General features: G+C 39.2%; 1 protein-coding gene across 2 annotated transcripts in view; it reads right to left on the bottom strand.

Annotated features, from left to right (window-relative positions):
- VPS45 (vacuolar protein sorting 45 homolog) overlaps nucleotides 1–6,304 on the bottom strand; it is a 70,392-nt gene extending 64,088 nt beyond the window's left edge. For both annotated transcript variants that reach the window (XM_044239149.1, XM_044239148.1), the window contains exons 1-3: nucleotides 5,954–6,304; nucleotides 5,179–5,313; nucleotides 2,199–2,259 (exon numbers count right to left, since the gene is read on the bottom strand). In XM_044239149.1, coding sequence (XP_044095084.1) covers nucleotides 2,199–2,259; nucleotides 5,179–5,313; nucleotides 5,954–6,046 — 289 coding nt within the window. In that variant the 5' untranslated portion in view covers nucleotides 6,047–6,304. The remainder of the gene's footprint in view (nucleotides 1–2,198; nucleotides 2,260–5,178; nucleotides 5,314–5,953) is intronic.
- Between the last annotated feature and the right edge of the window lie 21,044 nt (nucleotides 6,305–27,348).

The following is a 27,348-nucleotide window of genomic DNA, read 5'->3' on the forward strand; positions in this document are numbered from 1 at the left end:
TACCCAAGTCCCAAGAGCCTGTTTTTCCTAGGCTTTAGTGCTACTTTAATATATACCATTTTTTTCTTCTACTTCACAGATTCACAGTGCAAATCAAACAACCTTTAGAACCAGAAGAAAAGACATCACGTTATTGGTTATTAATTTTAACTGCTGCCTCAAAGAAGGAGACTTTCATCTCGTGATCTACTCAATTTTAAACTGAGAGACTCAGTACAAGAAGTGATTCCATTATATGTCTACTTAAATTCGACAGCACAGGGAATCTTTCATATATTCATACGTGTGTGTACATACACATACACACACATCTCTAAGTAGAAGTTTCTACACTTTCCTAAGTATCTAGCTTGTGACCATCTAAAAATACTGTAATGACTACACACTTATTAGAAAGGCTAAAATAAAAAATAAGTGCAACACCAAATGCTTATAAGGATACAAAGAAACTGGATCACCTGTACATTGCTAGTGGAAAGTAAAATGGTATGGTCACTCTGGAAAACATTTAGCAGCTTCTTAAAACACTAAACATGGAACTACCATATGACCCAGCAACTGCTCTCTTGCTCTCCTGGACATTATGTACTACAAAGAAGTGAAGACTCATGTTCACACAAAAACCTATACACAAATGTTCATAGCAGCTTTATCTGTAGTAGCCAAACCTGAAAACAACTCAGATATCCTCCAATGGGTAGCTAAACAAATTTTGGTATAACCACATATAACCATGGAATACCACTCAGTTATAAAAAGGAATGAACTATTGATATATGTCACAACCTCGATGAAACTCAAGAATGCTGAGTGAAAAAAGCCAATCCCAACAGGTTATATACTATATAATGCCATTTATGTAACATTCTTGAAATGACAAAATTATAGAAATAGAGAACAGAGTAGTGGTTGCTAGGGGCTCATAATGGGATTGGGTGGGAGGGAAGTGCATCTGATATAAAAGGGCAATGAGAGAGATCTTTATGGAGATGGAAATGTTTTGTATCCTAACTATATCAATGTCAATATCCTGGATGTGGTATTGTACTATAGTTATGTGAGATGCTACAGTGGGGGAAATGGGTTTAAGAATAAATGGGATCTCTGTATTATTTCTTACAACTATATGTGAATCTACAATTGCCTCAAAATAAAAAGTTAAATTATAAAACTAAGCCTGTGACTATTAGCCAAAAGAAAAACAACAATAACAACACCACCAGGGTGGCAGAAAATAATTAAACTGCCAATTTTTACCTCTTGAGGTTGTTGAAAGGGCTGAATGAAATAATGATATGAGAAAGTTCTTTATAAAATACTGTCTTATCACAGATGTTAATTTTTGGAACTATTATTCAATTGTAGCATATAGTGTAGAAAGTACATTTTAGAGTATAATCTAAACCCTAAAACTCTGAAGCCTTCAAGTAAGCTTTAAAATTTTGCAATGTCCTACATACTGAGAGTTAAGGTTTATCCTTGGTTTTGGAAATGGCACCAAATAAACTAGACTTACTCATCCATGAAGATCAATAATGACATCTAGAGGAGAATGGATGTAACTTCCAAAGCAGAATGTGTTACATCGAAAAAAAAAATCATATAAAATGTACAGTAACCACAAACCTAATTTATTTCCAGGACTCTGTCTTCCCCCCATTTCCCCTCAAAAGTTTTGTACATAAGAGATACCCACTGGATGATTTGTACTTTTAAGTATTATATAAAGTAGCAAAGAGAAGTGGAATGTTTTCATCTGGTATGATGTAAAGTAAATCTCTGCTTTTCCAACAAACTCAAGCATATCCTCCTCCACATAAAGAAATCAGCTTCTATGCCTCAGTTCATAAAAGTATAAAACAGGAATAAGTATACACTTTTTGCTTTGTTTTGTTTTTGCAGAGGTGAGATGTGAAATTTGGCTACTTGTAATTTTGACTCATAAAGAATACTGATAGGCAAAGTAAAACTTAAAAAGTAATTTTTACCTAATCAGTCAATGATGAAGAAAATCCCACTTAGCTCTCTAAAACAGCATATTGGTTGGTTACAGGACTTTTAGTACTTGGAAAGGATATAAAAAAATCAGACTCATATAGTGACTGATTCAGTTACTTTATTAATGATATGAAGTGTCCAACAGAACAAATTAGCTAGGATACAGTTACATGATGGAATAAGTGAAATAATATACTTACAAATAAAATATATACTGTATTTTGGTCTCCGGAGCTCTTGAATCAGATAACCCACATTCTCCTAGAAAGGAAACAACAAATAAACAAATAATATGTGAGAACTGTTTAACTGAAAAAATAATAAATATTGTTCATTGATTTATTTAAGTAATTTACTGAGAATCTACTGAGTGTGAAGTCTAGATTTCAGTGTATGTTGCAGGGATAAGGACTGGAAGTGAAAAAGAGTTATGTTAAATAATGATCTGGAATCATCTATAATATTAATGAACTGCATCATCGTGGCCAAATTAAGATTTAAAAGTATTAAAAATACAAATGTTGAAGTACAACATAAAACTAATAATAATTCTGCATATTTGCCTCAGGCCGCTTATAATAAATTATAAATTATGTCTATAAATTATTCATCTAATCAAAATTCTTAGATAGAATATCAAAACATATCTAGTTCTTTAAAAACCAACATTCAAGAGAAAATACACTTAATTGCATTCACTTTGACTTTTAACTTACTGGGACCTAAGACTGCACAACTGTAATGTTTGTGAAGTATTTTCAACAGTAGGCTAAGATTTAAAAACAAAATATGGGGACACCTGGGTGGCTCATTCAGTTAAACAACTGACTTGTGATTTTGGCTCAGGTCACAATCTCATGGGTCATGAGATCAAGCCCGGTGTCAGGCTCTACACTCAGCGAGGAGTCTGCCTGGGATTCTTTTTCTCCCTCTCCCTTTGCCCCTTCCCCCCAGAAAGAGTTTTTCTCTCTCTCTTGCAAATAAAATGAATATATCTTTAAAAAAAAAAGGTAAAATATGAAATTTAGAAGTAAAAAGTTGATTTTTATATGGCCAAAACATAAGAATTCCAATTACACAAGATCATAATGCAGGTTTTATCTATTTTTGATACTATTAACACAGTTAAATTTCAACATGAATTTGGTCCCTAGTCTAAACATGATATGCAATACAGTTTTGAATATTTAAAAAAATCATACATTTCATTAAAGAACTAAAAGTAATATAAGAAATGCACATTGCCTATTAATGCCTATTAAATGGGAAAAGGTTTTGAAAACTCATTCATATTTAAAAATACATTAATATTACAACATAATATTAAAGAAAAGTCATTTTTATTTCTTTAGTATTTATTTATTTATTTATTTATTTGACACAGAGAAAGAGAGCACAAACAGGGGGGCCTGCTCCTTGCTGAGCAGGAAGCCTAAGGCAGGACGTGATCCCAGGACCCTGGGATCAGGACCTGAGCTAAAGGCAGCCACTTAACCGACTGAGCCACTCAGGCACCCCAAAGAAAAGTCATTTTTAAGAACACATTTTTAGTAGGGCACCTGGGTGGCTCAGTTGGTTAAGTGTCTACCTTTGGCTCAGGTTAGGATCCCAGGGGCCAGCGGCCTGGGATCAAGCCCTGCATTGGGCTCCCTGCTGAGCAGGGAGCCTTCTCCCTCTCTCTCTGCACCTCACCCTGCTTCTGCTTGTGTTCTCTCTCAAATAAACAAATAAAATCTTAAAAAAAAACCCTGACATTTTTATTTTCAGAGAGTATTATCTATCTCTCTATATATGTATAAAGAGATTCTCTAATTAAAAGTCTTAGGAAATGATGGACCAGATGATCTCTAAGATCCCTCTCAGCACCAAAATTTCATGAGCTACAAATGTGAAACAACTGGAAATGACTATAACACAGTATTAACATATTCATTAATTTAGGAACTATTTATCAAGGTCCACCATGTAGCAGGCACTGGAGACATAATAGTGTAGAAAAAAAACCAAAACCAACCAGATACCATCTCTATTCTCATGGAGATTACTGCTGGTAAGGGAGACAAATATTGATCAAACCATATACAATTTCAACTATGACAAGCAAAAGGGAGAAGATGATGGTGCTGTAAGTGCTAACAAGAGGAGGGTTTGACTTGGTCAGCAAAACCAGGGAAGATCTGCTAGAGGAAGTAAAGAAGTTCCAAGCAGAGGGAAAAGCCTGTGCAAAGGTCCTGTGGCATAATGGAATCAAGTGAACTGAAAGATTAATGTAGCCAAGAGCAAAAGGGGCAATGGTTTGAAATGAGGCTGTAGGAATGACAGGAACCAGACCACACAGAACCATAATTAAAGAGTTTTGCCTTTAGCATAAAAACAACAAGTCATTCAAGGATTTCAAGTGGGGTTGACATGACAGGACATGGCATTTATATTTCAGAAAGTACATAATATACAAGCATGATAAAAGAGTGCACTGGAGTTAAAGATCATGTATATAAAGAGAATATACAAAATAAGGTTGAAATACTATAGAAGTTTTATAGGAGGACTCAATCTAGATTTAGAAGATGGATGAAAATGGACAGAAGGCTAAAGAACCTTTAATTAGGGGAAGAGAACAAATAGAGAAGAGGAATGAGCATAGAGAAGGATGATAAAAAGGCCTAGTTGGCAAGAGTGGAGGAGCAGAGATTGGACACAGGAGGCTGGATACATAAGGGCAGGCCAAACCAGCTAAAGGAGGGATCTGAGGGCTGGGCTACTAAATATTGATTTAATCATGGAAGTAAAATTGAGCCATTATATATATCTTCCTGTGCATAGACGTGAATAAAATGATACAGACTCGAGATATTGGTGTAGGTACATAAGTATATAAGATTAAGTGGCAATGGTGTTCAGTGTGATGAGTATGGAGGTTAATCCAGAAATTAAGTGAAGTGGGTCTCTGCTAGGATAGTTAGTGGTCTAGGAAGTAGCTGGGAACCCAAAAGGCACCTTGGAGGAAAAACTGATTTTAAGGAGTAAACTGAGATGTGGAAAGCAGGAGAGTCAAGATTATAACTCTGATGAACCAGGTTAATTACGATGCCACAAATAATAATGCAAATTTATTTTGCTTTCTTAATGCTTTCATATCAGGGTGCTCTGTGTTTGCCTGGGCAAATGACAGCTCAGTACCTTGGTAGGGCGAAGAAAACAAATTGCTTTCAGGTGTTTCATGACCTCTCGATTTTGAGAATCAATGCGTTCAAAAAGGTACACTTCCTTCTGAAGAATCTCTGATTGTGTGTATACCATACTCACTATGCCAGTCTGTAAAGAAGAAGAATTAACTAATCATTATGCTAGTCAAAATAATATAAACAAGCAGCAACACCTAAGACTTAATTTTTTTTCCCATTAATAATTGGCTGGATAAGGCAAATACTAACATGTAGTAACATTTACGGAACACCCAAAACATGTAGGTAATGTACCAGAATGAAAAACATGTTCTCTCTCAACACAGACAATCCATAAATTTCAAAAAAAAATTTTTTCCCATCACCTTAGAGTGTGATTTAAAAAAAAAAAAAATTCTGTGACCAACAAATAATAACCTGTCATCTCAGCTTGAGCACTAACAGCTTTATTTTAAAAACAGAACGCTGACTGGAAATAAAACTCTTCCAAGTGTCCTGTCTCACATATTATTCCTTGGCAGAGACATTTAGGAAAGGACTTCTGATTCCAATAAATTGTTCCAGGTAGATGAAGAAATCTCTGGTGGTAGTTACAGCTATTTACACTTCAAACCACCAGACAAACTTTACTACCACCTTTTAGTTCCACACAGAACTGACCCTCGCTTCAAAACCTTTAAACACTAAATCCTACAGCGGAGTGGGAGTAGCTGTTGCAAGAGAGAGAGAGAGCTCCCTCACAAACAAATACTGAGCAAAAGCAAACTCACCGTCTCTTTATCCATGAGAAGTACTTTCATACCCGGTCCGCTGTCCTCTATCATTTTGGAAACGTACTGCTTCACAGCAAAAACCACGTTCATGGTTGCCAACTGACAGGCTAACCCTACAGCCCTTCCCGCCCCCTTTTTTCGTGCTAAATTAACACCCGGCCCTTTTGGCCGGGTCTCGGCTGCTTCCTCCCCGCCGGGCCTTGGCTTCCGGAAGTCCGGGCAGCTACTACGATGCTGGGAGTTGTAGTTCCGCTGCGCTAGGCGGTTGACGGAGCCTCCCGACTGAATGGAAAAATCCAGCTGAGACACCCTGGGTCGCCGCTCTCGGAAGTGATTCTCTCCCCACCTCCAGCCTGGAGCTGTTTGAGGCCTGGATCCAGACCGCGGCGGGCCGTGAGTCCGGGGTGCCCCGGCTGCCCCCGGAAGTGTCTCCTGCTGGCTTGGAGAGAGGGTAACCGCTCGCGTCGTGGAGGAATTTGGCGTAAGGCCGACTTGGAGGCAAAAACCGCAGAGTGCAGCCGTGGTCACTGCTTGCTATTAAGTGAAGGATTAAGGGAGAAGAGCTGGCGCAATGCTCCCGGCCGCTTGGGAAGGTATTTGCTAAGTAATGGCCGAGATTCGTCCTCCCCGGCTTCATCGTGTCGTTAACAAGGCGAAGACGGTACTCCTGCAAACCGAGGCCTGAATTGGTTTTTTGAAGACTGAGGGGCAGGCGAACCCGAGTATTTGTTGAATGAACGAACAAAGGGAATGCCCTTAAGGATGTTTTGGGAGCGGCCTCTGATCCACCCCGAGGGCCGGGAGCAGAGTCCGCCGCGGGTACTCGCGGGGCGCGCGAGGGACCCCGGGTTTGGCGCTCTGGGCTACTGGACTCTGCGGGGTCCTGCTGAGCTGGTGCGAGGGACCCGGGACCCTGAAACTGTGGGCAGGAGCCCAGTTAAGTCGGAAATGGGTAGGGGGCACGTATCCGGTGGGGCTAAAGCAATGTAGCGCGAGGATTTTAAGGGAAAACTCACAAATTTTAAGAAGCAGAAACTTGGCCACAAAATGAATCTTAAAGTCATCAATGTTTAAATGTCTGCATTTGTGTTTCGTACCCCGAGGGTCTTCTCTCCATTATGCCATTTCTCGAAAAGGGGGGAAAATATTAGGGGATTGAAAAATCAGAGAAAGAGACAACTGCAGGGCATCAGCAACTGTTAAATAATGACCCGTGTTTGTTGGGGTCACTTTTATCAATAGAGTCAACATTACCAAATCAGTCGTTCTATTATGTTTTAAGAAGTATACAATTAAAACTAAACCGAGAGCACGTTAACATTAGTCTGGCTATCACGATTTTAAAATTTTTTATGCAGGTATCAAATCCTTTAAGGGAGCTCAAGCCACATAAAATACTGTAATTTCATCACCTCTGAAATTGTGAAAAATGTTTTCAGTTTTTCTACCGTGTAAATAAAACTTCCCATTGGGCTTTTAAAAAGATTTTTGAAGAGACAGTGAGAGAGGGATGCACTGGCCTTTTTATCAATTTTTGAATTATGTTTTGAAAAAAAAAAGTCTTATTGTGGCTTCCCAATCACACAAAAGAATGAGGCACGAACAAGTCAGCTACAAGAGAAAGGGAGCAGGGGTCCACCACCTGAACTCCTCTGCAGTCCTGTATTTATTCTATAGAAGATAACCAACAAAGGAGCTGAAGGTTATACATTAACCATGTCTTGTAGATAAACAAGGAATGTGTTATTTTGATTTGTCTTATAGATAAGCAAGAAGAAAAGCAAGCTATGCCTGGTCAAACAGTATAGAATAGAGTTGAGCAAGCACATTTAAAGGGATTATCTTGATAAACTGCAGGCTGCTTTGAGGCAGAGGAGACAACGAACACGAACACGGGAAGCAGAAGGCGGCCTTCCACCCTGAGTGGGCCAGGGTTCCCCAGGGCTGCTCAGCTTCCAAGACGTAAATCATCCTCTCCCCCAGAGGCCTGTTGCTAGTGCGTGTTTTTCTTAAGGTTATACTTAAACATGCTTGCGTGACTGGTACAATTTATATTTTAAGTTATACACTGTTCTGAGGGACAGTTACATTTCCCCCTTTTTGCTTGTGCAGAAGCGGAAGAGTCGATTTTTCAACCTCCCGATCCATTAGTCGTTGGAAGGATTTTTGTGCACATCTGAGGACTAAACATAAAAAGATTAAAGCAATAAACAGAATAATCATTCCACCTATAAGGCCAAGACCACAGTTGGTCTGATCCAAAGGGTGTAGATAGATTATCATCAATACTTTGTGCAAAACTCATGCCTGAAACTGATTGTAAAGATGAGTGAGTAATGCCTTGAATAGTATCTTGAAGCTGTTTTAAATCTAAAGTTAAATTACTGGCATAATGATTGGTAATATGACAGCAGATCTTGTTCCCCGATATTTCTGATTCGTTTTAGGCATAGGGAGTAACACAGAAGGAAGAAATATTCCAGTCACAGGAAAGGTGGAGCCTAAGTTTGTTTGTTTGTTTTTTAAGATTTTATTTATTTATTTGACAGACAGAGATCACAAGCAGGCAGAGAAGCAAGCAGAGAGAGAGGAAGGGAAGCAGGCTCCCTATTGAGCAGAGAGCCTGATGCTGGGCTGGATCCCAGGACTCTGGGATCATGACCTGAGCTGAAAGCAGAGGCTTTAACCCACTGAGCCACCCAGGTGCCCTTAAGCTTTGTATTTTGAAAACCATCCCCCCCCCCCCGTATATATCACGGCTGATTCTAAATCAGAGATTCTTACATCTAATCCTTGATCAATGATTGTTGATTCCAAGCTTTGCTAGCATTCTCATGCCACTTTTGTACACTGTGTGGTTTGTACAGTCTGATGCAAGGCCATTCCTGCAGTGGTAGCCATAGCAGTAATGACTCTAATTCCTAAAATAGCTGCTATAAACAGCCCGAGATACATTTTTGTTCTACACACCCAGGCCTTAAAAACTGCTAAAAGTACATGCCTACCTGGAGAGCTTTCCCAGACACAGTGGTTTCACTGGTAACCGGATGCTTATTCTTCTAGCTTAGAGAATAAAGGAATTGTCTGTGTAAACATTCTTATTCACACAGGTGAACATTTTACATTTGGGACAGTTTACTTCTCTTTTGTTATGCTCGAAAGTAATTTTTCCAATGAAAAAACATAGGGATCTCTAACACATGCTCTCACCCATTCTTCTCACCAGAAAAAAAGATGAATGCATAGCTACTGGACTGATAAATATAAGAGCTGTTCCCAGACTCTAAGGTGACTTAAAGTGGTGATGACCTTCCATAAATTCTTGTCTTTTATGATAATCAGCCAAAGGGGATGGCGCCAAAAGTCCTTGCCCATGCCAGACCAGAGGTACATCTCCCCGAGTTAAGGTTTGTGGTAAGATGATGTGTTCAAAAACTTGACATTTTAAATTCCGTTGAGAGAAATAGGGTCTGCATTTGGTGACTGCCATCCCTTTAGGGGACCAGTCCCATACAATTCCACAGGTTATTAATAAAGACCCTGGGATAAGCAGCTGGACAATCCTCTGGTCAAGATTCCCTCATCAGACCACATCTGTGTCAGTCTGCATTGGGTCTGGGGGAGGGGGTGGTTGCTGCTATGCTATAGCTAGGACCTTAGAATCCTTTAATGAAGAGTAAATGTAACTGGACTTTAGTCAGACCACTGTTCGTAGGAGAGGTCACAACCATCTTTGATCATCAAGGATAAGGCAACTGGAATGATTGCCGTACATATTGGTCTGCTCCAAGGACTCCAAGGTAAGTTTAATGTTTGTGCTCTCCTCTTGGGGCAATAATGGCAATCTAGGATCCAAAATTCCAGGTACCCATTTTGAGGCATTCAAATAAATTGGTATTCTATCGTCTCCCCATTTTTCTGGACAGAGCAGGAGAGGATTAGGGATATGAGCCCAGTAAGTGAAGTTATCTGTGCATAACATCCCCGAAGACTTACAGCTACTGAGATGAGCCATCATAGTACATCAGATGTAGACACAGTAGCAGTTTCTAGATGCTGTAAAACATACACTGTGTATAAAGCATCAGGTAACAGATTAAATGCAGAAGAAACATGAAATGATGCAGTAACTGTCATTAATTCTGATTTCTGTGCTGAAAGACCTGAGTAAATATGATTTTTGAGGTAGGACCACAGTTAACAGGCTTTGCCTTTGACAGAGCCATCAGAAAAATAAGTAGGGGCATCAGTTAATTGGATTTTTAGAAGTAGTTTTAGGAAGGACAAAAGCATTACGTTTTAAAAAAATAAGTAAAGAGCGATAATAAGAAATGTTTCCAGTAAAGCCACTGAGGGCAATTTGCCAATTTAAATTATTCTGGAATTCTGTTTCAATTTGTGTCTTATTTAAAGGCGGAACAATACAGGACGCCTGGGTGGCTCAGTTGGTTGGACGACTGCCTTCGGCTCAGGGCGTGATCCTGGAGTCCTGGGATCGAGTCCCACATCAAGCTCCCAGCTCCATGGGGAGTCTGCTTCGCTCTCTGACCTTCTCCTCGCTCATGCTCTCTCTCACTGTCTCTCTCTCTCAAATAAATAAATAAAATCTTTAAAAAAAAAAAAAGGCGGAACAATAACCTTTGGATCGTATATCCCTGTATTTGTCAAGTTCTTTTTCTTCCTAATTGAATAATGCTACCGATATGGTCTATGTAAATAGTGAGTGTGTTAACAGTATTATTTAGAAGAAAAATCCACTCTATGATTAGTTCTTCCTGTATAATTAATCTGGTGGGTGTATGTGGGGTATGAAAAGTAAGATCTAAGGGTATTTTAGGTTGGACTTTATCCGTCTGCATTGACTGAATTTGGGTTTCGACAAACCGTAATTCTTTTAAGGCCTCTTTTGATAGGGTCCTAAGGTTGTTTAAATTAGGATCTCCCTTCAGAGAGGCAAACATGCTGCAAAGCGTTACGTGGGAATTCCAATTTTAGGTCTTATCCAATCTCCCAATAATTTTTGCAAATCATTTCAGGTCGTAATTTTATCTCTACGCATTTGAACTTTTTGTGGTTAATTGAAGTCCTGTTCATAATGAACCCCAAATATGAGAAAGGTGAGGTGGTTTGTATTTCTTTCTGGAGCTATAATTAGTTTTTATTTTTCCAGTTGTAATTGAAGCATATTAAATGTGTCCTGCAATTGAACGTTATCAGAGGCTTCACATAATATATCATCCATGTAATGGGTAAGATAAAATTTGTGGAAACTGACCTCTGACCAGCGGTGTAACTTTGGCCACAGATTCCTGCTATTTAACATTCTCTGTGGTAAAACTTTCCATTGGTATCATTTGGCTGGTTCTTTTAAATTTACACTGGGAATTGTGAAAGCAAAATGGGTACAATCTTCCCTAGCAAGTGGTATAGTATAAACGCAACCCTGTAAATCTATGAGAATCACTGCCTATTTGAGTGGAACTGTATTAGGCAAAGGCAATTCGGGTTTGGAGAGACCCCATGGGTTGGTAACAGAATTAACCATATGCATGTCTCTTAGAAGTCTCCATTTTCCTGGGTCTTTTTGTTTGTTTGTTTTGTTTTGTTTTAAATAACAAAGACAGGCGAATTCCAAGGACTGTGAGATACTTCTGTATGCCCCTTTCAAATCGCTTCCTCAACTAGGGCTTGTAAAGCAGGTAGTTTCTCTTGTGTTAAGGGCCACTGCTCCACCCAAATAGGTTTGTGACTCTTCCAGTTAACTTAATGGGTTCAGGATCAGTGGCCCTTCGTGAAAAATCTGGGAATCCTCCTTAGGGGAAGGTCAAACCAGAGAGACTCCACAATGACTTAGTAAATCTCGCCCCTAAAGGTTAATGGGCAAGTCCGCAATATATGGCTGCAGATAGCCCTTTTGACCCTCTGGTCCTTCACAGAAAAGAATATTGGAGCTGTGACATACATTGCTAGCCTGTCCTAATCCCATGATATTTACAGAAGACGAGTTATGTTATATGGCCATTTTTTAGGCCAATGTTAGGCCAATGTAACGAGTTTGTAATAGAGACATCAGCTCTGGTATCAATTAGACCTGAAAGTTCATTTCCTTGTATTTTAAAAGACAAATTGTATTTAAAAAGACAAATCAGTGTATCTAGATAGATTTTCTCAGTTAAATATGCCCCAGTTTTTCTAGTGCTCCCAAACCTGTTGGAGTTTCTTTGCTTGTTTTTTAAAGGATTTCATTTTTTTTGACAGGCAGAGATCACAAGTAGGCAGAAAGGCAGGCAGAGAGAGAGAGAGAGAGAGAGGTGGAAGCAGACTCCCTGCTGAGCAGAGAACCCGGTGTGGGGGCTCAATGTGGGGCAGAGTCACCAGGCGCCCTGCTTTGCTTGTTTTTTAAAATTGACCCTGGAAATAGGGTAAAGTAGCAACTGGGCAGTGCAATCTCCTTTTTTGAAACCTGTGTGGAGCCACAGTAGTTAATATCACTGAAATTTCACTTGTATAATCTGAATCAGTAATGCCAGTGTGAACTAGTACTCCTTTTGAAGTAAGGCTAGATTTCCCCAAAAGTAACCCAGTGGTTCCCTTTGGTAAAGGGCCAAAAATATTGGTTGGAATTTTAGTGGGGAAGCTTGGCAGGCATTAAGAGATGATCTTTGGGAATAGGAATACCTAATCCAGCACCACCAGGCATAGCATGTAATAAATTTAAAATGGTACATTTATCTGGAAGCTGGGTGTTAAGGGAGATTTGGCCCCCTTTTCTTTTGAGGCTGAGGGGTTGCCCCAAAGGAAGTTTCCCGAAAGAGGGGAGCCATCCTTATGAAATTTGGAATTACACTGATTTGTCCAGTGGTTTCCTTTTTTACATTTAGGACAGAGACCTGGTGGTTTGTTTCTTACATTTTGTGGAGGGAATTTTCCTTTTTGCCTACACTGAGCTTTAGTATGCCTTGTCTGCCTACAGTTGAAACATTGTCCTTTAAATTTTCCTGTGGTCAGAGAAGCCATTGCCTGAGCTAACAAATCAGCTTTATAGGTCTCTGTTCCCAATTGGCACAGCTTAATATAATCTGTCAATGTTTCCTTGCCTTTAAAGGGTGCTATCAATTTCTTACAATCAGCGTTGGCATTTTCCTATGACAACAGCTGAAGAATAGTATCAGCAGCTTTGAAATTATTTACTTGTCTTTTAACAGCTTCTTGTAATCTCACAATAAAATCAGTATAGGGCTCTTTTGGACCCGGTACCACTTTTTGAAAAGAAGAGCAATTCTCTCCCCGGGCTTCTGTTCTCTCCCAGGCTCTCAAACAGCAACGCTGGAGCTGCTCAACAGCTTGATCATTCATTTGTACCTGATCTTGCACCTGGGCCCATGGCCCAACACCCATAAGCTACTCAATGGAAATGGGAACATTATTAGCTCTTATGGGCAGCCGCTGTTTCTGCATGGTCTTGCCACCATGTTTTAAATTATAAAAACTCACTTGAGGATAGGACTGTTTTTGCTAGTAATGACCAATCAATCGGAATAAACTGATTGCCTTCTGTGATGTCTTGGATGATTCCCATTTTATTTTTTTATTTTTATTTATTTTTTTTAAGATTTTATTTATTTATTTGACAGAGAGAAATCACAAGTAGGCAGAGAGGCAGGCAGAGAGAGAGAGAGGGAAGCAAGCTCCCTGCTGAGCAGAGAGCCCGATGCAGGACTCGATCCCAGGACTCTGAGATCATGACCTGAGCCGAAGGCAGCGGCTTAACCCACTGAGCCACCCAGGCGCCCGATGATTCCCATTTTAAATGAGGAATTAATTTCATAGTTTTGCACAATCTGTTTTAGTTCTTTCAGTAATTTGAAGGGAAATGGCTCATGTACGGCCTCATAAGATACCATTTGGGTTGTTAGGATCATGTCCTGGAGCAACATGTTCTCTAATAGCAACTGGGACATTAATATGTAAGGCATCCAGGTCTCCTGCTCGCTTTGCTTCAAGGAGGCCTTTCTGAATGGCTGATAGCATGGATTTTTCATTCTTTTCCCTAAATGGAACCTTCTGGCAGGATGGCAGAGTCCATGGTGGTAGCACAGCAACAACTGGTCCCTCCCTTTTTTCTGTTATTGGAAGAGGAGGGGGAAGAAATTCCTCCTTCATGATGACGTTAGTAATTTCTTTTCCCTCCAGGATGGCATGTTCAGGTTCCTCTTTCTTAGTTTCTCCTGAACATTCATTGTTGTTCTCCGAATCAGAGGATTGTAAAGGATCCAGAACGGAGCGAATGAGGGTCCAAATAGGCCATACAGTAATCAGAACTGGCTTTCCTTTTAGCATGCAAAAGTTTTAACTCATGACCTACTTTCTCCCAAGTCTGTAAGCCTACAGTCCCTAATGTCAGGAACCAGGAGCAATGTTCTTTGATTACTTTTAAAAGCTCCAAAAGTTGGCCCTTGCTGACTTTTGCTCCTCCCGCCTTTAGGAGCTGTCTCAGCAAGCGTACTTAAGTGTGATATTGGTCTGTGCTCTCTAGATTACCCATTCCCTGCCACCAAGTACTCACCCACTGGTGAGTACCCCTACTCACCAGCAGGGAAAAAGGCACCGCCCGTGCAGACATCACGTTGGGGCTGCTTCTCCTGTTCGGTTTCTGGTCCCTGGTCAGGTGCCGCTTGCTGCTTCCTCACAGCACAGAGGAGAATGAGGCACAGACAACTCAGCTGCCAGAGAAAGCAAGCAGGTAACAACCACTAAAAGCACAGCCACCTAGAACAACTCCTCAGTCCCCTATTTATTAGATACAAGATAACAACCGACAAAGAAGAAGTAGGTTAGATATTAACCATATGTCTTGTAGATAAACAAGAAGGAATATGAGTTATATGCCAATTATAAGTCTTACAGATAAGCAAGAAAAGTAGGATATGCCCGGTCAAGCAGTATAGAATTTAGAGTTGAGGCAAGCACATATAAAGGGATTATCTTGATTAACTGCAGGCTGCTTCTGAGGCGAGGGAGACAAGGAAAACATGAAGCAGGCGGCGTTCCACTCTGAGCCGGCCAGAGTTCCCAGCTGCTCGGCTTCCAATACATAAATCATCTCCCTCAGAGGCCTGTTGCTAATGCATGTTTTTCTTAAGGCTGTATTTAAGCATGTTTGTGTGACTGGTACAATTTCTTAGAAGTTATATTTTAAATAATATATTGTTGTGAGGGACAGTTACATTATATTAAAATGAAAATGTGAACTTTAAATGGATACATATGAGAAAAATCTATGTAAGATTCTATTAACTTAAAATGTTAATTTAAATATATTAAATATATTTAAAATACATTACAATTTAGAATACAGAAAACAGTGACCCAGTGAAACACCTGAAAATCCTGTAAGTTATTAATATTTGAAAATTCACTGTCACTCTCCTGTGACACTTGGTTGTTTTCTTTACCTATAACTTGGACTTCTGTATAAGATTGTTTTCCATTTTATGCATTTTTTTAGAAAAGACGAGAGAAAAATCTTGCCCATGAAATTTGTGCTTTTTAAGACAGTAATCAATCTAAATAATACGTGGCAAGAAACTGTATTCTTCTATATCTACAGTTGGACAATTATAACATTTTAGATGAGAAGGAAGGTGCCTACTTAAGGTTAGTAATTCATTCCATTGCCCTTGAAGTTCCATTGAAGTCAGTGGTAGTGATATTTTGTACATTGTTAAGATGCAGAATGTAAACATTCTGTATAAAATAGTTATATATTTATAGAATGCTGTGATAGGGGCACCTGGGTGACTCAGTGGGTGAAGCCTCTGCCTTTGGCTCAGGTCATGATCTCAGGGTCCTGGGATGGAGCCCCACATGGGGCTCTCTGCTCAGCAGGGAGCTTGCTCCCACCCCCACCCCACCCCCGCTGCACCTGCCTCTCTGCCTACTTGTGATCTCGCTCTGTGTGTCAAATAAATAAATAAAATCTTAAAAAAAAAAAGTTGTGATAGTCCTAAAGTTTGTGAGCCTATTATGAGAATTAAATGAAATAATATGCAGAAAAATTGTGCCTGGAACATGCTAAATGCTCAGTAAATAGCAACTTTAGGGACGCCTGGGTTGTTCAGTCTGTTAAGCTGCTGCCTTTGTCTCAAGTCATGATCCCAGAATTCTGGGATGGAGTTCCATGTGGGGTTCCTTGCTCAGTGGGGAGCCTGCTTCTCCCTCTGCCTGCTCTGCCTGCCGCTCCCCCAGCTTGTGCTTTCTCTCTTTCTCTGACAAATAAATAAGTAAAATATTTTTTAAAAAATAGCTACTTTATTTATTTTTAGAGATTTTATTTATTTGAGAGAGAGCACGAATGGGAAGAGGAGCAGAGGGAGAGAGAGAAGCAGGCTCCCAGCTGAGCAGGGAGCCCAGGATGTAGGGCTCTGCCCCAGGATCCTAGGATCATGACCTTAGCCAAAGGCAGATCTTAACCAACTGAGCCACCCAGGTGTCCCCAGCTTTGATTATTTAAAATTAAAAAGGTACGGAAGCCTCGGTGGCTCAGTCAGGTAAGAGTCCACCTTCAGTTTAGATCATCATCCTGGAGTCATGGGATGGAGTCCCATGTCCAGCTTGCTCAGCAGGGAACCTGCTTCTCCCTCTGCCTGCTGCTCCCCCTGCTTGTGCTTGCTTTCTCTCTCTGGCAGATAAATAAATAAAGTCTCTTTTTAAAAAAATCACAAGATATACCTTTGGCTTATTTTTTACACACGACATATTTTATTCCCCTTTGACAAGAAAATGTTAAAATATAATCAATTTCAGAATCTGTAAACTATGGTTTCTTAATATAATTTCCATAATCATTTTATCTTGCATTACTATACAATAACAGAAGTGTCGATGGGAGGAATTGGACTGCTTCATAATTTGTAAAGCATACAATTTTCATGGAGATAAAACTAGGGGAAAATATGCTTCAAGTTCCTTCAGAGGCTTAGTGATTGCCCATCCTCAAATCAAACAATTTGTTAAGCTTTCGTCACAGATGGTGGTCTAGTACTGAACTTTATAGTAGCAAAAACAATGAATCACTTTAAATCATTAAGTAAGGGGGCCTGGGTGGCTCAGTGGGTTAAGCTTCTGCATTCGGCTCAGGGCATGATCCCAGGGTCCTGGGATTGAGCCCTGCATCGAGCCCTGCATCAAGCCCCACATAGAGCCCGCATCGGGCTCTCTGCTTAGCAGGGAGCCTGGTTCCCTTCCTCCCTCTCTGCCTGCCTCTCTGCCTAATTGTGATCTCTGCATGTCAAATAAATAAATAAAATCTTAAAAAAAATAAATCATTAAGTAAAAATTTATTTGCATGAAAGGCTCTGTCTGCACATTCACTAGTTTGGGTGATTTCATCTTTCTGATGATGATACCAACTTCAGTCACTTCGTTAGGTGGTGTCTGCTGGGTTTCTCCACTAAAATTATCTTTCTCCTTGTAATTAATATATGAAAATAGATAAAGGGGATTAAGAGGTAAAAACTTCCAGTTATAAAATAAACAAGTCATGGAGATGAAAAAGTACAGCATAAAGAATATAGTCAACAATATTGTAATAATGTTGTATGGTGACAGATGGTGACTTCTGCCATTATGAGCGCTGAGGAATGTATAGACTTGAATCAATATGTTGTACATCTGGAACTAATGCAATGTGGTATGTTAATTATACTTCAATTAAAAAATATATACCTAAAGCAAAATCAATAAAAATGTACGGAGAGTTTCCAGAGGACAGGAATGAAAATGGTGGCCTCCCAGTCTCCAGCCCCGAGGAGCTGAGGGCTCGGGCCCCGCTCAGAGAATGTGCCCTCAGAGAATAGCGCCCAATCACTCCCATCTCCCTGGCCTGCGGCCGAGCTCCGAGCTCACCCAGCCTGCAACCTAGGAGGATGCCACTGTCCTATACATGGACCACACAGTTCTCCTCTTACCTGGCTGCAGAGGCGCTGGAAAATCTAGCATGCTTAAAGGCACTGCCAGGCTTCCCACCTGAGTCAAACATTTATTACACAAAGGGGGACTCTTTGAATATTTGCTATTAAATTTGCTACTAAATACTTCAAGTTTCAAAAAAAAAAATGTACGGAGAGATTCCTTGACGTGTTGCGGATATCCTATTCATCATACGTGTTATACCTAATTTTAACTGGAATTCATTAATGGTTCTTGCCTGCAACCATTGATATTTACCTGATGGTAATTATTTTATTCATTTCTTCTGCAGTTATTGTTTGGAATTCCTCTGTAAAAAAGAGCTATACTCTCCCCCCCATTTTTAAAATTTATTCAATGATTTATTTGTTAGACTCAGGGATATTTAAGAAAATGACTTTTAACTAATCAGAAAGATATGTAGAGGTTAAGAGTGCAGGCTCTGGAATCGGGCAGACTGGACTGGATTCTGCTGAATCCCAGCTGTGGGACTTTGGCAAGTTACATAACCACTCCTTGCCTCAGTTTCCTCATTTGTAGATGGAGAAAATAACACCTACCTCAGGCTGAGGAGGAGCATTAAGTAAGATAATACATGCAGTTGTTAGCCTAGATTTAGTTACTTTTTTTTCGCAAGTATTTTTTTTTTAAGATTTTATTTATTTATTTGACAGACAGATCACAAGTAGGCAGAGAGGCAGGCAGAGAGAGAGGACGAGAAGCAGGCTCCCCGCTGAGAAGAGAGCCCGATGTGGGGCTTGATCCCAGGACCCTGGAACTATGACCTGAGCTGAAAGCAGAGGCTTTAACCCACTGAGCCACCAAGGCACCCCTCTTCACAAGTATTTTGAATGGTGTTAAGTTTTACTGTTTACAACTTCCCCACCTACAAACTGAATATAAAAATACTTGACACATGAGAGCTGTGCTTGTGGTGATCATAACATAAGGTATAGACACGTTAAGTCACTATGTTACACACCTGAAACCAATGGAACATGTGTCAGCGATACTTCAACTTAAAAAAAAAAAAAAAAAAAAAGAGGGGCGCCTGGGTGGCTCAGTTGGTTAAGCATCTGCCTTTGGCTCAGGTCATGACCTCAGGGGCCTGACATCAAGCCCCACATCAGGCTCCTTGCTCAACTGGGAGCCTTCTTCTCCCTTACCCTCTGTCTGCCACTCCCCCTGCTTGTGCTCTCTCTCTGTCAAATAAATAAATAAAATCTTAAAAAAATAAAAAAAATTTAAAAAGGAAGAACATTTGAGAGGGAGGTAATGAAGGTAAAATAGCAATAAACAGACACATTTTCAGGAGCTTGCCTCCCTGAGAAATTATTAAAATTCACAAAGTGAGCTTAGAAGTGTAGTGTTAATGAGATGTGTAGTAAAGTCTTATTTCAAAAAAAAAAAGATTGAACTAGAATTTTGCTAAGATCTCCTTTATGATCATAATTCTATTCTTGAGTTACTCTCTGTGTTAGAAACATAAATGACTGTGAAATGTGATGAAATTATTTTTTAAGATTTTAGATTTTTCAAGCCATGTGAAGTAAGTACCAGAAAATACATGTTCTTATAAATCATTAAATTTCATTAGTGGTAAAGGAATTTTAATTATATTTTTATATTGAAATAATTCCTTTAGCAATGGCTCATTATTGACTTGATCAAGCATTTGATCAGGATTACTTGTTTTTCTGCACTAGAAAGAATATTTAGTGTTGAAAAATAAGATACAAAATATTTTGTTTAAAAATCTGTTTGAGGGCGCCTCGGTGGCTCAGTGGGTTAAAGCCTCTGCCTTCGGCTCAAGTCATGATCCCAGTGGATCGAGCTCCGCATCGGGCTCTCTGCTCAGCAGGGAGCCTGCTTCCTCCTCCTCTCTCTCTCTCTGCCTGCCTCTCTGCCTACTTGTAATCTCTGTCAAATAAATAAATAAAATCTTAAAAACAAAAATCTGTTTGAAACAAATTTAATGTAGAGGTTATTCAGGATTTCCCTTAATATATTTTTTTAAAATTTTGTTTATTTATTTGACAGTGAGAGAGACTGAGAGAGACAGAGGGACAATCTGACTCCATGCTAAGCCCAGAGCCCAAATCGGGGCCCTGTCCTAGCACCCTGAGATCATGACCTGAGCCAAAAATCAAGAGCCCAGTGCTCAACTGAGACACCCAGGTGCCCTATCTCATAATAATATTAATAAATAAAAGCATTCATCTTTTACTGAGCTTTTACTATGTGCCGAGGCCTTTACAAATATCTCAGCTTTTGCAACTTTCCTTTGAGGTATCGTCTCCATGTTGCAGAGAAACAGGTTCAGAGAAGTTGAGTTGAGTAACTTCTCTAAGGTGACACAGGAGCAAGTTGAAAGAAACTTACCTTTTTTTTTTTCTTTTTTCTTTCTTCTTCTTCTTCTTCTCTCTCTCTCTCTCTCTTTTTTTTTTTAAAGATTCATTTATTTGACAGAGAGAGAAATCACAAGTAGGCAGATAACTCAGCCCAGTGCAGGGCTTGATCCAGTGACCCTGAGATCATGCCCAAGCTGAAGGCAGAGGCTTAACCCACTGAACCACCCAGGTGCTCCCCCTCCTTTTTTTCTTTTAAGTTTTTTTATTCAGGTAATCTCTACATCCCATGGGGCTCGAATGCAAGACCCTGAGATTAAGCGTCTCATACTATTCTGACTGAGCCAGCCTGAAACCTCTACAGAAGCATATCTTTTTCAGAGGGCATTTTACCACGTTTCTTTGTACATATCCTTTCTGTACACCCTGTTTTAGAAAATGGATTGTCATTTCTTTGAGGATAGATTTTTTTCCTATCCTTTTTTATCCAGTACAGTCCTGTACACAGAAGATACCCACTGAATATTTAATGTTGGTGATACTCATTACTGGGCTAACTTCTACAGTGGCATGTTAAGTAAAGTGTAGAGTTTTACAAGGACAGTACAAAGAGATCAAAATACAGATCCAGATAACGTACGCCAATAATTTTTGTTGAATGATACGGGATAAATTCTGGGAAAAGTATCATGGGTTTTCTTTCCAAATTCCTAGGTAAATTACAGGGATGTAGACTTTACTGATCTGGTGCTTTCGTAACAAATGACATGACTTTTGGTTTTTTTTACACGCTAGCTGTGATTAGAGAGAATTAGAGTCGTAAAATTGTTGGTTAATTATTTACTGGAGGAAAGCATTAGCTTTCAAAAAGCATGTAATTTAGCTTTGAATGTCTTCAGTATCCGACAGAGGGCGCCCTTGGACCACAATGAAGGTATCAATGCTCACAGAGGCTTTTCAACATTTGATGCTGGCCCACTGAGTAACGGTTACCTGATTGAGGAAAAATGTATTGTTTTGGTCAAAATAGATTAGAAGATGCTATAATGTTGAGTTTAATCTGGTTTTGGCTTTAAATATTATTGAATTGTTGCATAAATTGACTGCTTTCCAGCTTTTTCATTTCTTAAGGCAAGACAAAAGCTATACGTTTCAAATCAACAAGCATTCAATTTGGGAGATTTGTTTGATAAATATATCACATTGAAAATTCAAAGGGTGGTGGGACGCTTGGGTGGCTCAGTTGGTTAAGCGGCTGCCTTCGGCTCAGGTCATGATCCCGGCGTCCTGGAATCGAGTCCCACATCGGGCTCCTTGCTCGGCAGGGAGCCTGCTTCTCCCTCTGCCTCTGCCTGCCACTCTGTCTGCCTGTGCTTGCTCTCGCTTCTCTCTCTATGACAAATAAATAAAATCTAAAAAAAAAAAATTCAAAGGGTGGAAATATGATTATAACTTCTATTCATGTCTGATTGCCATTGACAATAGGTCTGTCAATGTGAATATATATGTGTTAGGCTATGCACTGAGTACTTTCTGTGCCTTATTCCTACAAACAACTCAATGATGTAAGTAGTGCTGTTACCCTCTTTTTTAAAAAGGAGAAGAGTGAAGTCTAGGGAGATTAAGAAGATTTCCACTAATAAGTGTTAAAACTGGGATTTGAATCTGGAGGTGTGAACACAAGAATCCATACTTCTAGCAGGAATACTAGACTACAAATGAGAGTTTCCTCTACTTATGGCACAAAATATACAATTAACGGTGAAATTGTTTTTTCCCCTCTTAAATTTCGAATTATCATTGAAGGAATACAGCAACATTCAGACTCACCATGGCTTAATTTAGGAGTAATTTTGGGAAATTAAGCTCTTTATTTCCTGGTAATGTAGTAATTTAAATTCAGATGCTATAGACTGCTTCAACTCCCGGTCAGAGGAGCACTCAAATTTGCCATGATAGAGTGAAAAGAACACTGAATTGAGAGCCAGATAATCTGATTTATAGTATATTTTACTACTAATATCTGAGTGAGCTTCAGAAATGATTTAAGCTCACGAGACCTCTGTCTTTCAAATGAAGGGAATGGACTAGAAAACTTAGTTGGTAAATCTGTGAGTTTTAGATTTTGCATATGGAAATCATTCTCTTCATTTTGTATCTGCATATTGTACATGTCTTGTTCAATTTCTGGGAGCAGTATATTCATATAAATCTAATAATGTCATACATCTACTTTAGCACTGGTATGAAGTCCCCCCACCCCACCTGCCATAGGTGCATCAGTGGAAGCACCTAGTTCTCAACACTCATTACTAGAGGATTTGTGGAGGATATTTGTTCTTTCAACCAGCATATACTGAACACCTACTATGTGCTAGCTGTGGAATAGAGCAGTGAACAAAACAGACAAAAAAGCTCATGAAGTTTACAACTTAGGATAATCAGATAAAGAAAATAACTAAAATTTATGGTGGTTAGATGATGATACATTCTACAGAGAAAAACAAAACAGGTTTTAAAAAGGGACATGGTGGGATAGGGATGAATAAGATTTGCAGTTATAAATAGGATGTCTAGGGAATTATTCACTGAACAGTAGTCATTGAGCAAAAACCTGAAGGAGATGAAAGTAATAACCTAAGTGCTCTCTAAGTAAAGAACCTCCCAATTAAAAGGAAGAACAATTGCAAAACCCGAGGTGGGAGTGGCCTGTTCCTGGAAGCAGAAAGAGGTCAGTATAGCTGCACTTGCGACTGTGAGGGGCAAAGATAGATAATGGGGAACTGTGTGTAGACCCTGTTGTCTGTGCATTGACTTAAAAAATTTGAATGAGATGGAAGAGCTTTGAGGACAGGATCAATTTGGCCATTGGGTTGAGGCTCAAGTGCAGTGGGCAAAGGTATAAAGCAAGGAGACTAGTTAGGAGCATTTACAATAATCCAGGTGAGCGATAGGAGGTCTTAGCCAGGGAGATGGAGGTAGTGAGGGAGGATGGATCCCGGGGACTGGGACAGTTTATTAGCTGATGGTTTGGATAAAGGATATGTGAGAGAGGAGTCCCAGCAAGATGCCAGGTTTTTAGCCTGAACAACTAGAAGGATGAAGCTGCCATGAACTGAGGAAAAGCAGCCTTTGCCCCTTCACTTCCTCTGCTACCACACCACGCATGAGTCGCTAACCTAAAACACTGCAATAGCTTCTTTTAGCTTCTTTCTTTTCCAATGCATCTTGTGTGCTATAGGAATTAAGACCAGGCTGTTCAGGCTGGGGAAAAGTGAAGGCCAGATCAATATTCAAAAGGTAAACATACTTTACATTTATTGCTTTTCCATAATAGGGATTTGCCTTTGTATTGGATTGTTTTTGAAGTTGTTTTTAATGGTTCAATGAACTCAGAGTAGAACTACAAGCAGTATAATTATTCCCTCTGCTTTATTAGAAATGCTTTTGTAATCATGTCAATTATACTACCTTATATCTCTTTGTAATTGATGTTTATACCTTCTGTAAGATAACTATAAAGCCTTTTTGTTCACATTTTTATATTCTTAAGGACTTGCTGTAGGATTGCAGGAAGTTTTAAAATTGGCACTGGAGTGGATTTATATTATTAGTCTGATCTTAATGTTGCAACATACTGATTATGCAAGATATATAATTAGTTTGCTTTTGTTATTGAACATATGGAGGGCTGTAACAACACAAACTGGAGATGATATAAGGTACAAGAAGAAAGTACTTAAATTACTATCTGATTAAAACATTTAATTCTATGTCTTCAAAGGCAAAGAAACAAAGGCAAAAATGAACTATTGGGACTTTATCAAGAGAAAGAGCTTTTGCACAGGAAAGGAAACAGTCCACAAAACCAAAAGACAACTGACAGAATGGGAGAAGATATTTGCAAATGTCTTATCAGATAGAGGGCTAGGATCCAAAAATCGATAAAGAACATAATCAACTCAACCCCTAAAGAACAAATATTCCAATCAAGAAAAGGGCAGAAGACATGAACAGACATTTCTGCAAAGAAGACATACAAATGGCCAACAGACACATGAAAAAATGTTCAAAATCACTTGGCATCAGGAAATACAAATCAAAATCACCGTGAGATACCACCAGTCAGAATGGCTAAAATTAACAAGTCGGGAAATGAGAGATGTTGGTGAGGATGTGGAGAAAAGGGAACCATCCTACACTGTTGGTGGGAATGCAAGCTGGTGCAGCCATTCTGAAAAGCAGTATGGAGATTCCTCAAAAAGTTGAAAATAGAGCTACCCTATGACCCAGATGTTCATCAACAGATGAATGGATAAAGAAGATGTGGTATATATACACAATGGCATACTACTCAGTCATCAAAAAAAAAAAAAAAAAAGAAAGAAAGAAATCTTGCCACTTGCAATGATGTGGACGGAACTAGAGGGTATTATGCTATGGGAAATAAGTCAATCAGAGAAAGACAGTTATATGATCTCACTCATAAATGGAATTTAAGAAACAAAACAGGATCGTAGGGGAAGAGAGGAAAAAAATAAAGACAAAATCAGAGAGGGAGGGAAACCATAAGAGACTCTTAATCATAGGAAACAAACAGGGCTTCTGGAGGGGAGGGGGATGGGGAATGGGGTAACTGGGTGATGGGCATTAAGGAGGGCACATGATGTAAAGAGTACTGGGTATTATATAGGACTTACCTCTACTTCTGAAATCAGTAATATATTATATGTTAGTTAATTGAATAAAAAGTTTTAATTCTAATATTAGCAGAATTCTCTAGAAAATTACAATGCTTTTCTGTCTCCTTTTCCCAAAAATTTCTCTCAACCTTGGTATGTGTCTATTGAATAATATTTCTAATTTTGAGAAGTTAGTTTAAAAAACAAGTAATAACTTTTTTTTCAATGAGAATTTAAAATCTGAATCTAAAAATCCTTGATGTTATTACTGATCCCCCTTGGCAACGCTGGCAATTTTCAGTTTAGGAATCTTGACTACAACCACTACATATATATAGTGATATATAATTTATCTATGTTGATACTGAGTTTCTTTCTTTCTTTAAATCAAGTTAAAGGCACCCAATAGAAGAACCATTTTCACAGGTTAAAACATCTTGTCTCTGCTTCAGAATTTATTTATTTATTAATTTAAAATTTTATTTATGTGGGGCATGTGAGTGGCTCAGTCATTAAGTGTCTGCCTTCTGCTCAGGTCATGATCCCAGGGTCCTAGGATCAAGTCCCACACTGGGTTTCCTGCTCAACGGGGAGCCTGCTTCTCTCCCTCCCATTCCCCCTGCTTGTGTTCCCTCTCTCTCTATGTGTCAAATAAATAAATAAATAAAATATTTAAAAAAAATATATATATAAACTTTTATTTATGTAACCTCTACACCCAACATGGGGCTCAAACTTGCCACTTCGTTATTAAGAGTAGAAAGTTCTTCTGACTGAGTCAGTCAGGTGACTGGTCTGCTTCAGATTTTTTAAAATCACATTTTTTCACCTTTATGATGATGGATGGATTAGATGAGTTATCTTGTAGACAGATTGTAATATTGGGTTGTTATAAGTAGTTTTCTTTCCAACATATCCTTGACTTTCAGGTAAGCAATGAATGAGTTTATTTGGTCACTGCACACCTGATTTTGATAAGTTTTGTGTTTTTAACTCTTAGAATTAGCCATCGCATATAGGTGCAGAAATATGATCCAAATTAAACCTTTAACAACTCTCAAATTTGATAAAGTATAATTGCGGGAAGCTAATGTTTTTAGACCAATTTTTGTATATGTTGTATTAAATCACCAAATACATCTGGATCCTTCCCTATGAAGAAACAGGCCTCCTGTATTATCTGGAAATGTTATAATGATTGTAACTATTACTGAGCTCATGAACCTAAAATTAGAGAATCTGAAGAATCCTAAGGAGGTGGAAGGGAATGTAGAAATCAGACTCTGGTCTGATGTAAGAGTCTCTCTTCATCTCTGGCACAAAGTCATTTATTATCTTAGATAATCAAATAGGAGTGAACTCACTAATCCATAAGAAGGCTATGCCATTTTTGAGGAGTTCAAATTGTTAAAAATCTATTCTTTATTTTAGAGCCAAGAACTGTTTCCGTCTAATGTTTACCATTGGACTTACCCTTTGAAAGCTATATGGAGGGGTGGCTGGGTGGCTCAGTCAGTTAAGTGGCCACTGGTGGACTCTTGATTTCAGCTTGGGTCATGATCTCAGGGGATGGAGCCCCTCGACGGGCTCTATGCTCAGTGTGGGGGAGCCTGCTTGAGGATTCTGTCTCTCCCACCCCCTCTGCCTCTTCCTCCTACTCTCTCTCTAAAATAAATAAATCTTTTAAAAAGAAAATAAAAGCTATATGAAATACATTTAAAGTATCTTTCAGAGGAGTGGCATTGTGTTCTTCCCACCAGGTCTTTTTTCTAGCTTTAAACATCCTAGGTTTGTTCAATATTCTTTGTATGACATGGTTCTGAACTTCCTGAACGTTGAACGACATGCTCTGAACTTACTAAAGCTTACCAGAGTATCATGTAGACCAATCGTTGTTCAACTTTACTGTGCTAGAATAGATGTACTTGAGATGCTTGTTAAAAATGGAGATTCTGACTTCATAGATCTGAGATGGGCTCTGGAAACTATACTTTCAATTAGTATCACAAGGTAATTCTGATGCAAAAGGTCTCTGGACCTCTTGTTGAGAAATACTGTTTCAAAATGTAGTACTAACAGATCTCTGGATTCCTTCCCTACAGACCTCAGCTGGTGAGAAAGACAAATGTGTAAATTGACTCTTAGAAGACAGAGCAGGGTGAAAATGAATGTGAAGTCCACGGGCTGGAGAGGACATGCTGATCTTTAGGCCAACAGATGGGGCAGGTCTTGGGAGTAGTTTGCCCCAAAGTGGGGGGATGGTTCTCTGGGTGGAAGGAGATATATATCTATATCTATATCTATATCTATATCTATATCTATATCTATATCTCCAAAAAGAAGTAGCTAAAAAAAACCCCACAATATTATCTGCTTATAAGATAAACAGAAC

The sequence above is a fragment of the Neovison vison genome, chromosome 2, assembly GCF_020171115.1.
Source record: "Neovison vison isolate M4711 chromosome 2, ASM_NN_V1, whole genome shotgun sequence".
Taxonomy (NCBI): Eukaryota; Metazoa; Chordata; class Mammalia; order Carnivora; family Mustelidae; genus Neogale; species Neogale vison.